This window comes from Colossoma macropomum, unplaced genomic scaffold, assembly GCF_904425465.1.
Source record: "Colossoma macropomum unplaced genomic scaffold, Colossoma_macropomum, whole genome shotgun sequence".
Taxonomy (NCBI): Eukaryota; Metazoa; Chordata; class Actinopteri; order Characiformes; family Serrasalmidae; genus Colossoma; species Colossoma macropomum.
In genome coordinates, this window is record NW_023496020.1 from 238,797 (window position 1) to 252,864 (window position 14,068).

At 41.3% G+C, this 14,068-nt stretch overlaps 1 protein-coding gene across 4 annotated transcripts in view; it reads right to left on the bottom strand.

Moving 5' to 3' along the window:
• Positions 1–2,318: 2,318 nt before the first annotated feature.
• pde8a (phosphodiesterase 8A) overlaps positions 2,319–14,068 on the bottom strand; it is a 68,948-nt gene continuing 57,198 nt past the window's right edge. For all 4 annotated transcript variants that reach the window (XM_036564606.1, XM_036564605.1, XM_036564607.1 and 1 more), the window contains 12 exons: positions 13,874–13,916; positions 13,614–13,691; positions 12,899–12,969; positions 12,600–12,764; positions 11,364–11,412; positions 10,291–10,426; positions 9,312–9,510; positions 8,874–9,091; positions 8,072–8,204; positions 6,618–6,782; positions 5,855–5,984; positions 2,319–5,291 (listed from right to left, as the gene is read on the bottom strand). In XM_036564606.1, coding sequence (XP_036420499.1) covers positions 5,185–5,291; positions 5,855–5,984; positions 6,618–6,782; positions 8,072–8,204; positions 8,874–9,091; positions 9,312–9,510; positions 10,291–10,426; positions 11,364–11,412; positions 12,600–12,764; positions 12,899–12,969; positions 13,614–13,691; positions 13,874–13,916 — 1,494 coding nt within the window. In that variant the 3' untranslated portion in view covers positions 2,319–5,184. The remainder of the gene's footprint in view (positions 5,292–5,854; positions 5,985–6,617; positions 6,783–8,071; positions 8,205–8,873; positions 9,092–9,311; positions 9,511–10,290; positions 10,427–11,363; positions 11,413–12,599; positions 12,765–12,898; positions 12,970–13,613; positions 13,692–13,873; positions 13,917–14,068) is intronic.

Here is a 14,068-nt window from a genome sequence, read left to right on the forward strand (position 1 = left end):
CTAGGTGAGCGAGCGGTAGAAGTGTTCAGTAGAGAGCAGCAGCAGCCCCCTCTGCTGGCCAAAATAAGCACAGCGCGGCATATCTGCCTGTTTGCTCTGCTGCAGGACTTTCTGGTGTTTTTAGTTCACATTTAAAAACGGGGACATTTCCGGGGACTGCTCCAGCCGGGGACAGGCTACGGTTAAAAACAGGGACGTCTGGTGACCCTATGTTAGACAGATCAGATTAGGGGTGCGGGAAGAAATCGATTCTTAGATGCATCGCGATGCGGACGTGAACGATTCTGAATCAATTCACAAATGTCAAAAATCGATTTTCTAAATATTTAATTTATAATGTGATGTTGACGGAACGCAAAAGGCGGAACTTGGAAGTGCGGAAGTGCAGCGCCCGGACAGTCTGTGGCGGCACATAACAAAAACACAACTGGATGAGCGAGAAATCCAACCGGCTCCCTCTGACATTTTGTCCTTTCAACAAAAATCAAAACACCTTGGGAGCCGCAACATTTAATGTCCAGTATGTCTCAGTATGTGATAATGTCCTAGTATAGGCTAAACAATATAAACGATATATAAATATCAACGTTCGACTGTTTTACGAGGCTGAAGTCGCTTCTTATTCTCCAGCTTCTTGTTCGAATTTACCGGTTCCACCTTAAATTCTGACTGAGGCGCCGAATGTAAATGCAGCACCATTTAAGGTGGAACGGGAGAATTCGAAAGAGAAACTGACTTTAGCTTCGCCACTTTTTAGTGTGTGACAGTCTCTCGTTGCAGATTTAACGTACCAATAAATGCGAATAACGCATCGTTGCTATGTGACCTGCAGTCCGCACGCCGGTTCTCAGTCGTTGCGAAACAGGGCTTTCGTGCTATGTTGCACACGTCCCGTCTCAAAGATACTTTACTGACAAAGCGATGAGCTCACACAGTGAGAAAATATCATACTAAGTTTAACTGTTAGACATGAATGGGTTAAATATGAAATAACCATAAGTAGACTGTATTAGTGAAACATAAAGTTATGAAGGAAAATAAAGCGTGAGATGGTAAATAGTGCTGATTCCACAAAGTCTTTGGCTCTGTGCAAATGAAGACTGTTAGCATCACCAATTAGCATGGTGCTAACTGCATACTTAAGCCATCACAGACTCTCCTCAAACTGTGTGGAGATGCTCAGTTTCATCATGTCTTGACAAAGTATGACTCACTGTTATCTATAAACAAGATGGCTTGTTTCAAGATGGCTGCTGATGCTTTTAGTTATGCTAACACATTTTTGTCAGTTTTTATAAATATCACTGGGTTAATCTGATTTGACTCTACTATTCCAGCGTAAACAACAACATATGACACAGATTCTGATTTCAGATCAGATCCTTGCACTGTTATACTACTTTTAAACAGTATTTTCACATTTAGAGCAGCGCTAACGGAGTAACGAAGTCTAAATAAATACAGTAATATTCTATATTGTTATAATATAGTAGGCACTCATTTTATCCAAAATAAAGATTTCATTTGTTTTTTTTTTAAATATAAAAATACAAAAATGTTGCTGAGTTGTTTCTACACTGTTAGAAATAAAGGTTCTGTGCAGGTACATTTTTCGTTCATCAAGGTACAAACAATGTAAGTGTTCCCTCAAAGGTATAACAGTGGTTTTAAGGTCCAATTATGAATCTTAAATAAGTTTTTCCAGGTGAAAGGTTCGTATTTGTACCTTTTCATAACAATGTTTTAAAACAGAACAGTAAAATAAAAAGCCTGGAGACGAGACGGGGTGTGTGGAGTCAGTACAGCTTAGAAAATATAATTTCAATGGATTATGGAACAGTTATGTTCCCTGACTAAAGGTACTGAGATGTACCCTTGAGGGTTCCACCCCAGTGACAGTGTATTGTTTATATTCCACTACTTTTTAAATAGTTCCTCCAACGATTTCGATCAATAAAAGATCCAAACTGAATTGAATTGTGGTAAAATGTGAGATTTTAGAATGCACTGAACTGTTTTCTAAAGAATCAGATTCAAATCAAATCAAAGTGAAATGAAAGATTTTGTCATACAGTAAATCGACTCCTGAAGAATCAGAATCAAAATGAAGTGAGCTGTGGTGGAATGTGACAATTCATGATACATTGAATTGATTCCTAAAGAATCAGAATCAAATTGAATCGTGGTGGAATGTAAGAATTCTTGATGTACCGAATTGATTCCTAAAGAATCAGAATCAGACTGAATCAATTACCCCCATATTGTCACAGTGATCAGATCCACAGACCATCAAAGTGCAGAACGCCACCACACACACATCGAAATACACATTGTCGTTATTTATTATCAATTTCAATATTATTCTCTCTAAGTATTTATTCTTTTCTCTGTGCTGTAGTATCGAATCAGAATAAAAAACGAACCCTGATTGAGAGAGTAAATCCTGGCGGGTGTTTAAGGACAGAATCGGCGGCGGGTTTGGGAAAGGTCTTCCTAACGTTCCAGAATGTCGCTCTGCAGCCAGGTGTGGACTCAGGAGTCCGCACAGGTGAGCGCAAACATGCACCGAACCCACACAGGTAACACGGGAGCGTCCCACCGGTTCAGAGCGCTGCTGTATACTCCGCAGAAAACACAGCGCTGCGCCCAACGCTTCAGTCCACAGACGGATCAGTTTCCTCTGCTCTCTGTGTTTGTTCCAGTGTAAAAGTCATCAGTCTATACAAAAATATGGAGATTTACTTTAAGGTGACTTTCTGACTGTGTTATTAAAAACTCCAGATGTCCTCTGCGGGTCGACAGTGGGTGAGCTGTATAAATATTGTAGAAAATAAGGCAGTCTGTCAGTAGGATAAACCAGATACAAAACACCTCCGGGAGGAAAAAATGTCCTTCAAGTCCAAAACTTAGTTTTTTTTCACAGATTTTTTCTCGTATTGAAAGCCATGCTGTGTAGAGTTCACACACACACACACACACACACACACACACGCGCACGCACACACACACACACACACAACCACTTAGCCCCGCCCACTTCCCATACATGCCACACTTCTCCTCTACAGTGCAACAGGAAGATTCTACAGAAGAACGTTCACACACGCAGAGCAGAAACACGAATGGCTTTATTATCCCTCAGCTGTTTCTGACTGCAGCATACCAAACATCTGATTAATATCACAAAATGATGACTTGCATTCTCAAAATTTTAACTTAAAATCTCAAAATAATGACTTATGTTCTCAAAATTTTGATTTAAAATTTCCAAATCACTCACATTCTCAAAAATGTGATTTAAAATCTCAAAATAATGACTTACAATCTCAAAATTTTGACCTAAATTCTCAAAATGATGACTTCTGTTCCAAAATTTTGTCAAAATAGTAATTTTTTTCAAGATACTAAGTCAACATTCTGAGATCCTTAGTCATTATTTTGAGTTTCTAAGTCAATAGTTTGAGAACATTAGTAATTTTTTAAAAACATTAAGTCAAATAAATTGAAATTCAATGAGTCCTTCTTTTAAGTTACTAAGGCTGCGTTTACACAGCAGGTAAAAGTGGCCCAAATCCGATCTTTTTCTTCATATGTGACGCAGATGTGTTATCTGTGTGGCAGTCTGAACAGCAAAAAAACGCACTGAATCTGACATTTTCAATTCCGATTTGAGACGCTTTCATATGTGGTACTGAAATCCGATACGTATCCGATCTGCGGCAATGCGACTCAGTCTGAACAGCCAGACCGGAAATCATGCGACTTTTACGTCAGTCCAAATCGACATTCGTCATAATTTCGTGCTGCTGAGACTCATAAACATTTAGGCTGATGTTTCTGTACTAAAAAAATTAGAAGAGACTTAGCGCAGCCGCTCCGTGCTCGAAGAGGTTTCGAACGAAACGGCCGAACGCGGCCGGAGGAGACCGAGGCTGCACCGTCAAAAAAATGTAAAGAATCGGAAGACACGAACCAAAGAACTGGCCGTGGCCGAATAACGTGCCTTTTTTACGGCGAACTCGAACACATTGTGGGTGATGAACCCAGCTGTCAACCACTGGAACTTTATAATCACTCCTGTGATGCTGGCGAAGACGAAACTGAAAGCTGCGGAAGCGACTGGTGTTCGCCAGCTGTCATGACTGTTTACCTCTGGTCGAGCCGCCACGTGAAGCACTGCTCTTTTGCGCATGCGGGCCGGTTTAGAAGCGTGATCTGTTCAGACTAATGTCGCATACAGGTCACATTTAAAAGATAATGTGAACAGCCAAACAAAAAAATCGGATTTGGTTATAAAATCAGATTTGGGCCACTTTTACCTGCTGTGTAAACATAGCCTAAGTCAACATTCTTAGAAGATTAGCCATTACTTCAAAATACTGAATCAAATTTAGAGAAATTAACTCAGTATTGTGAGATATTGAATCAATATTTTGAGAAAATAAGTAATTATTGTGAGTTCTTATTATTATATTCAGAAGTTTGACATACTGCTACCAGAATCAGAGAAAAAAGCAGCTGATCGTTTCTGCCTTTATCTGGCGTGACTGTGCTTCTGTACGATTCAGACTTCATTCAGTAAAAAATAAACATTTTACATTAATGCTTCTTCTTTTTTGTTTTAAACCTATGGATATTAAATACAGACAAGACTCAGGATTATAATTTATAAATGTTCATCAACTTTGGCTTTTCATTTTTCTCATCTTGCGTTCGTTTGTGTTCGTTAGCAAATCGTCCTCCTTTAGTTAAAAACACCTACAGTGAAATAAATAGCAGTGTGTGTAGAGTTTCGTGGATCTGCAGAACTTTAGAGTCCAGATCTGTCGCTCAGCCCTGCAGACAGCAAACCAACAAACAAATAAACAAATGAACGTGTGGATGGAGTGTGTTGTTGTTCTTAGTGTTTCTTTACGAGGAACCGGATCGAGGAACCGGACCACGGTGGATACTTTCTTCCTGTGGAAGTCTCTCTCTCTCCTCTCTCTCTCTGCCGGTCAGGCCAGACGCAGCCTGCCGTGCTCCCGGTGGATGGAGGCTTCCCTGAAGTTCTGCTCTTGGCCAGAAGGGGGAGCTGAAGCACAGCTGGGTTTCTGAGGCCTCTGTCAGTCACAGTGGTGCTGTGTGTGTGCATGTGTGTGTGTGTAGGCCATAGTGTTCACCAGCGCAGTGTGTGTGTGTGTGTTACTCCGGTGGAGGCCGTAGAGTGTGTAGTTTTCGCTCGTCGAGGCCTTTCCAATACTTAAAGTTGTTGTCCAGATGCTGCATAAGATTCGGCAGATCTGCAAACGCTGCAGAGAAAAATCAATCAATCAGTCAATCAATCAAGCAATCAATCATCCATGCCAGATGTTCACAAGTCACTTTATTTGAGTCTGCATCAATTTGTGAGTCAGTTAAGGATGAGTCTGTGATGTAAGTCAATTAAAGGCGAGTCATGAGTCAGTTAAAGGCAAGTCTGAGTCATAAGTCAGATAAGGGTGAGTCTGAGTCGAGTCGTGAGTCATTTAAGGGTGAGTCTGAATTGTGAGTCAGTTAAGGACAAGTCAGAGTTGTGAGTCAGTTAAGGATCAGTCTGAGATGTTAATCAGTTAAGTGCGAGTCTGAGACATAAGTCAGATAAGGGTGAGTCCGAGTCGAGTCTTGAGTCAGTTAGGGGCGAGTCTGAGTTGCGAGTCAGTTAAGGACAAGTCAGAGATGTGAGTCAGTTAAAGATGAGTCAGAGTTGCGAGTCAGTTTAGGAACAGTCTGAGATGTAAGTCAGTTAAGGGCAAGTCTGAGTCGTGGTTCAGTTCCGAGCGAGTCAGATTCACTAACTTGAGTCTGCCTCTGTGGTGTGTCTGTGTGTGTTTACCGTCCCAGGCGTCAAACATGTCTGTAATGAAGTAATCGATGAAGGAAATCTGGGATTTGGGAATGCTGCAGGTGTTCCGATCAAACACAGGCATCACCACAGGCAACCCCTGCCTCTTCTCCTCATCCGTCTAACACACACAGAATAAATAATATTCTTTAATTATCTATTTTTTGAAATTCTATCAATTTATCTGCCGTGAGATATGACCTACTAACTACTAACTTACTAACGTAACTACTAATTAAGTCTATTTTAACTTCATTAAACCTTCTACAGCTTTGTTCATCACTCTGGACATCTAACACTTAACATTTCTAACATCTAACAGTCCTTCATTTTTATTTACAGGCTTCTATTAATTATTTTAATCATAATATCAATATTTATAAGCATATAAACCTGTGAAGTTGGACAGGACAGGCATATCAGAATCATTTAATATATTTATCTGCCACCGTACTGCTTTAACATGTCTAAGGACACTGATTCCAAATTTCTGAGCAGTCATTCACGTCATATCATTAACTAATTCTAATAGAATTTACATAAGAACTTAAAAAAAAAAATCACATGGTAAACACAGTCTCCTTCACACATATAGCTGCTGCATATTTTGCACACAGTGTCAAAAAGAAAATAAATAAAATAAAATGAATAAATAAACACATTAATGAATAAATATGAATAACGGTCGTAATAGTAATAATAATGTTTGATTAAAGTAAGTCTGTCTTTTAGCTGCTCTATAAAGATACGTCACCTGTGCAAAGTACTCCTCCGAGATACGTCCAGCCCACTCGATGCAGAGCTCCAGTGGTCTGCAGGGGTTGGAGATATCCGCACACTTTATCAGCATCCGCTTCACCAGGATCCGATTCTCCGGCACCGTCAGAATCCCCTTCACCGCCTCGTCATCTCCGTTACCCTGCAGGGGGCACAACCGCATCACTCACTGCAGAAACACACTGGCTAACAAGCAGCCAACACTGCAGCTAAGACAGAAGATAACAAAGTGGTTCATACAGAACTTTTAGGGTAGGTTTGGTGGATGTTTGGGAATAGGTTTGGGTGGATGCTTGAGGGTAGGTTTGGTGGATGTTTGGGAGTAGGTTTGGCGGATTGCTGGGAGTATGTTTGGTCGATGCTTGGGAGTAGGTTTGGTGGATTGTTGGGAGTAGGTTTGGTGGATGTTTGAGAGTAGGTTTGGTGGATTGTTGGGAGTAGGTTTGGTGGATGTTTGGGAGTAGGTTTGGTGGATTGTTGGGAGTAGGTTTGGTGGATGTTTGGGAGTAGGTTTGGTGGATTGCTGGAAGTAGGTATGGGTGGATGTTTGGGAGTAGGTTTGAGTGGATTTTAGGGAATAGGTTTGGTGAATGCTTAAGGGGTAGGCTTGGTGGATGTAAGGGAGTAGGTTTGGTGGACGTTTAAAAGTAGGTTTGGTGGATGTTTGGGAGCAGGTTTGGTGGATTGTTGGGAATAGGTTTGGTGGATGTTTGGGAGCAGGTTTGGTGGATTGTTGGGAATAGGTTTGGTGGATGTCTGGGAGCAGGTTTGGTGGATTGTTGGGAATAGGTTTAGTGGATGTTTGGGAGCAGGTTTGGTTGATGTTTGGGAATAGGTATGGGTGGATGTTTGGGAGTAGGTTTGAGTGGATTTTTGGGAATAGGTTTGGTGGATGCTTAAGGGGTAGGCTTGGTGGATGTTAGGGAGTAGGTTTGGTGGACGTTTAAAAGTAGGTCTGGTAGATGTTTGAGAACAGATTTAGTGGATTGTTGGGAACAGGTTTGGTGGATGTTTGGGAGCAGGTTTGGTGGATGTTTGGGAGCAGGTTTGGTAGATTGTTGGGAATAGGTTTGGTGGATGTTTGGGAGCAGGTCTGGTGGATGTTTGGGAGCAGGTTTGGTGGATGTTTGGGTGGACATATGGGAATAAGGTTGGAGGTAAGGGTAAAGCAGTGCTGCATTCCATACCAGCATGAGAAACCTGATACCAGCATGCCACATTCCCTCACTGCACACACACATCCACACACACTTGATTCTGCTGGGCTTTTAATCAGAACAAAATAAGAATTTCAGAAATTTGACAGAACAAAATCAGCGTTTATCTATTTAACTGGCCACTTAACTCTATATATTCAGACACATCAATGAGTGTGTGTGTGTGTGTGTGTGTGTATGTGTGTGTGTGTAAGTGTGTGAGAGAGAGTCTCACCCCATTTTCCTCCAAGGCTGCGAGTGGTTTGTTGATGCTGTTCACAAATTTGTTGACATGTTCAAAGTGTTTGGTCATTTCAGTGGCCAGCACCATGTCTATGATAGCCTGCCGCAGCGAGCGGTACTCGTTCCTGTGGAGAGAAAGATACCATCATCATCATCGTCGTCACCATCATCATCATCACCATCATCACCACCATTACCATCACTCACATCACCACCATCATCGTACCACCACCATTATCATCATCATTACAATCATTACCATCACGTTCACATCACTCTCATCACCATCACACTACCACCATTAATATTATCATCATCATTGCTATGATCACTAGATTCATTTCCATCACCCTCTCATAATCATCCTCATCAGCACCTCCATCACCACATTAATCATTAACATCATTAAAAATCAATTTCATCTCCATCACCACTACCACTGTCATCATTATTATAATTAACATCATCACCATCATCACTCATCACCAGCATCATACCACCGCCATTATATCACTGTCATTAACATTTTAATTACAATCAGTTTCACCATCATACCACTACCATCATAGTCATCATTAACATCATCACCAAACTCAACATCACCACCACCATTACTATCAGCATTAGCAACATCATCAAGATCATCATCACATTCACCATCATATCACCATCACTACCATCATCACTACCATCATCATAGTCATCGTCATCATAATTACAATTATAGTCATTACCATCATCAATTATATATTCATCATCACCATTGTCAGGTGCGTGTGTGTGTGTGTGTGTACCTCTCCATGTTCTTGAAGATGTTACACTTCTCGTCTCGGGTGCTGAGCTGGAAGGCGAGGGCAGCGTGGTGGCTCTCCAAAACGGCCGTGTCGTTGTACAGGATGGCCAGCTCACTGCCAGCATTACACAGGAACGAGTTGGTCCGGCCCGGGTGATCAACGTCATGCACCGTTGCTGCAATCAGAGCCGCTACTTCATCTATGGGATCCAGACTTTGCTGAAATCATCATGAAAGAGATCTCCATCACTCTAGAGAACACAGCTCCTTGGCTTCACAGCCCAATGCTGGGGTGCTTTATACCCCTCTGGCCCACGCTGGGCATTGGACATGGAGACCTTAGGATCATTCTGATGTAAAAGCCTTTGCTTAAATGCCTTATTCATGTCTTTGGAAAGTTCAGACTGGTACTGGACATCATGTTCGTGTGTGTGTGTACCTTGACGCGCTCCTTGCAGAGGAAGTACGCAGTGGCATGCAGGACGTCTGCAGCATGTGTGGAGTTGTGGTAGGAGTTAGAGGAGTGGTAATTGGCCTCTATGACCTGCAGCCAGGAACGCAACGTTGCCTCCGGACAGCTCAGGAACTCGCAAACTCCAAACCGCGAGAAAATCTTTAGCCCCAAATACGTCAACGGCCTGTCAGAAATACAACAGGGCTGAGCTTCTTTATGTAAAACAGAGGCAGCAGAAACCTGCAGACTAACCAGAGCTTCTGCTCCATCAGCTAAACCTTCTGGACCTTTAAAATGACCCGAAGAACATTTATTAGGAAATGTGTTCTTTCATAACTACTGTTGTGAGGTTGGACAGGCTTTACCGAACACTGGAAAAAAATCAGTTTATAACACAATACCTACATTTAGAGTCAGTTATTCCTTCAACCTAATGAGAAACTGTAGAATAGACTCAGTTTATATCACAATACCTACATTTAGAGTCAGTTATTCCTTCAACCTAATGAGAAACTGTAGAACAGACTCAGTTTATATTACAATACCTATATTCAGAGTCGGTTACTCATTGGGTGTACTGTTGGACTGTAATAACACTGCTGGATTCTAATAACGCTGCTGGATTGTAATAATGCTGCTGAATTGTAATAATGCTGCAGGACCGTAATAATGCTGCTTGCTGGACTGTAATAATACTGCTGGACTAATAATGCTGCTGGACTGTAATAATGCTGCTTGCTGGACTGTAATAATACTGCTGGACTAATAATGCTGCTGGACTGTAATAACACTGCTGGATTATAATAATGCTTCTGGACTGTAATAACACTGCTGGATTATAATAACGCTGATGGACTGTAATAATGCTGTTGGATTTTAATAACACTGTTAGATTATAATAATGTTGCTGGACTGTAATAACACTGCTGGATTATAATAACGCTGCTGGACTGTAATGGCATACCTTTTCATGGTTGCTGCCTCCAGGCTGAAAATGTCAAAGTCCCACGAGTCCTCGTTCTCCATGGTCTGCGCCACACGGGGCGGGATGTCGTTCAGAGACAGAGGAGTGGTCAGGTGACTTGGCAGGTGATGCGGATCTACAGGAGAGTTCCATATGATATGCAGAGTAATTAATTATGTAGATACTGCAGTATGACAGCAAACAGCAGCTCTGCATGACATACATACACACTACGCTCCTCAGTCGTCTCAACTAAATACAGTTCTTATTTCTACTTTCTGCTCTAATATTGTGTCAGTGTTTATTTTGATACTGATATTGTATTGATTGACTTTTTTATTGAAGGTTACAGTTTGCCCCTCACCCTGCTACACTGCTCCATTTATGGCTAAACTGCTCATGAACAGTAAGTTTATGTGTTCGTTTGTAACAGAGATGTGTAAGTTGCTTAAATAAGAATGATGGTACAACCTTACAATAACAGCCCTATAAAGACTTTCTGATTGGTTTAAAATTATTATTATTAATACACCTTATTAATAAAGCTATAACACCTTAATAAAAATGGTGACAGTGAGCTGTTGTATGTGATGCAGCTGACAGGTTTAGTGGTGACTGATGGAGAAGACAAAGATCTGAGCAGATAACAGTGTAAAGGACTGTGGGCTCACTATTAGGCAAGCAACCGATCACTGTTTCCCTTTTTATTTGTGTTACAGTTGCTTATTAATTAATAACCATAATAAACTACACTGAACCATTTACAAAGCATTTATAAAAGTAGTCTTAATGAAAAGTGGTACCAAAATTATAAATCTTGCTCAAATTAGCATTTAACAAAATCCAAAATGCGTTGAGCACTCCTCTCTAGTAATGAGCTTTATACGTTAGGTCTGTTTGGCTGAAATAGTATTAAATTCCAGGCAGCAGTGCTAATGTTACAGAGATAAAGCTGCACCCACCTCTCAGGGGTGTTTCAGTTGTGTTAAAGCCAGGTGAGGTACAAGTGTGTGTATGGACTGTATGTGCTCAGTGGACTGAGGTCAGTACTGAGGTCAGAAGAGAACGCTTACGTTTAGTAGAGAAGATGTACTCATTCCCCGATAACCTGCGAAGCCCATCCTGAATAACACACACACACACACACACACACACACACACACACGAATCATTTGTGTTGATCATTCAGGCTGCTGGTGATTCTTATACAGAGCTCTAACCTGAACATTAAACACAGTTTTACTTTATCACTGATAGTTTTACATAGCTTTACTTCATCACTATTATCACTGAAAGTTGGAATGATGAATAGAATATGTGATACTGTGATCTGTGAGACAGTATTGATTATCAGTGTTTTTGTGACAACAATAATTCCAGTGCAGTATTTTTTTTATAATACAGGACAGTAAAACATTAGCACTTCTTTCCTCTTTGGCTAGCATTGTTTTTATTCGGTCCATGGTGAACAATTACCAGCATTACTGTACACATAGTCCAACTTTTTGTCTTGGGGGGCTAAAGTGTAATGTTTTTGGTGGGCCAAGAGTCAAAAAGACAAAACTGTACACAAATAAAGAAGGTAAGTGATCTTGCACACGTAAAATTACTCTGGATTAACAAGGCTAATTTTCCTTTGTTTTCTGAGCTTAGAAAATAATCCCATTACATATAAAGGGCTCAATAAATTCTGCAGTATTTGCGTACTATTTTTTCAATATGTTAAATAGATTAAGTTTTCACACACAATTAATGCACAAAAAATTTAACACACAATTTCGGTTTTAAAATGTTCTGGAAAAAAAAGAAAATCTAAACTGCAACAACTTTTGCACAAGCCATATTTTATGTTTTTCCTCAGTGTATTAAAATCAGTTGATAAACAGTAACTGTGTAATAAAGTGTACAGTAGTGTGCCTCTGTAGAGGATGTGTAACATTTACACTCACAAAATCAACAACGTGTGCAAACTTTTTCAAACAATTGTGTGTATATACTACATATATGTAGGTCTTTTACTTTTCTTATTTTATTATACATATTTATTAGTTTATTTTTTATTTATTTATTTATTTACTTACTTTTCCAGCTCCTCTGGTGTCTAAATTAACTCATTATAAATGAACCTCTAGTCACACAGTTAAATGTAAACGTAAAGAGTGTAAAACTCTTTTTATCTGTATTTTTAAGTGTGTGCGATGATGAAACTGCAGCTCTGCACACATTTAATGACATCACACACACAGCTCAGTGAGCTGTCAGGATGAATGTAGGGGAAACCCTGGTGTGTGTAAGTTTTTGTCCCCCACCGTCATGAGCCCCCCAACGAGGTCGTTGGTGTGGGGGTCCTCGTCCTTTGTGCCCAGCTGAGGAGAGTAAAGCTCCGTCGTCCTGAGAATTTCCAGCACTCGGTCCAGAGCCTCAGCCACCGGCATTGGACTGCTCTCCTGAGCGGCGTTAATGATGTTTATCACCTGCACACACACACACACACACAGATCAGTTCAGCTAAAAAAAAAAACACTTCTTCATGTAAGTATGACAGTCAATGGTCATATTAATCACACACACACCCACACAGATCAGCTGTAATGAGTGTGTTAGGTACCTTAGTAATGGGAGCCTCGATCGTCATGGAGTGGATTCTCGCCATGGATGAGTGTCTCCTCTGAGAGCTTCCTGTAAAAACCACACAGAACACACCAGTACAGTCACACCAAACACACCATTACAGTCACACCAGTACAGTCACCTCAAACACACCAGTACAGTCACACCAGTACAGTCACCTCAAACACACCAGTACAGTCACCCCAAACACACCAGTAGAGTCATACTAGTACAGCCACCCCAAACACACGTCACACCAGTACAGTTCTCCCAAATACACCAGTACAGTCACACCAGTACAGTCACACCAAACACACCAGTACAGTCACCCCAAACACACCAGTACAGTCACACCAAACACACCAGTACAGTCACCCCAGTACAGTCACACCAAACATACCAGTACAGTCGCCACAAACACACCAGTACAGTCATACCAGTACAGCCACCCCAAACACACGTCCCGCCAGTACAGTCTTCCCAAACATACCAGTACAGTCACACCAGTACAGTCACCCCAAACACACAAGTGCAGTCATACCAGTACAGTCATATCAAACACAGCAGTACAGTCACACCAGTACAGTCACACTAAACACACCAGTACAGTCACACCAAACATACCATTACAGTCACCCCAAACACACCAGTACAGTCACACCAGTAGAGTCACCCCAAACACACCAGCACAGCCCCCCTCCTCCCTCTCTTACCATCACTTCCGCGTGATGTTGTGGACCGAACGTCCAGAGATCCTTTCCTCCGGTCTTTATGCTTGCTGGACTGAATATCTGAAGAAGACACAGACACAGACACACACACACACACACACACACACACACACACACACAGCTGTCACATGAACACATTATGGTGGCTATAAGTCACTGTAAGCTGCAGTGACTCCACACTGCCACACAATTCAGTCACACAGAGACGATAGTGTGTAACTGAGTGATTCTGAGGTTCATACCTGTCTGTGATTCAGCCTGAACGCGCTCACTGGACCGCTCAGACTACAGAGAATACACACACACACACACACACACACACGCACCTGCTGTAACACACTGTGTACTGACTGAGGAGGACACACATAGATACAAATACACAATATTTCTTCATTAATTTAAACATTTTCACTATAACACATTCTCATCCACTACAG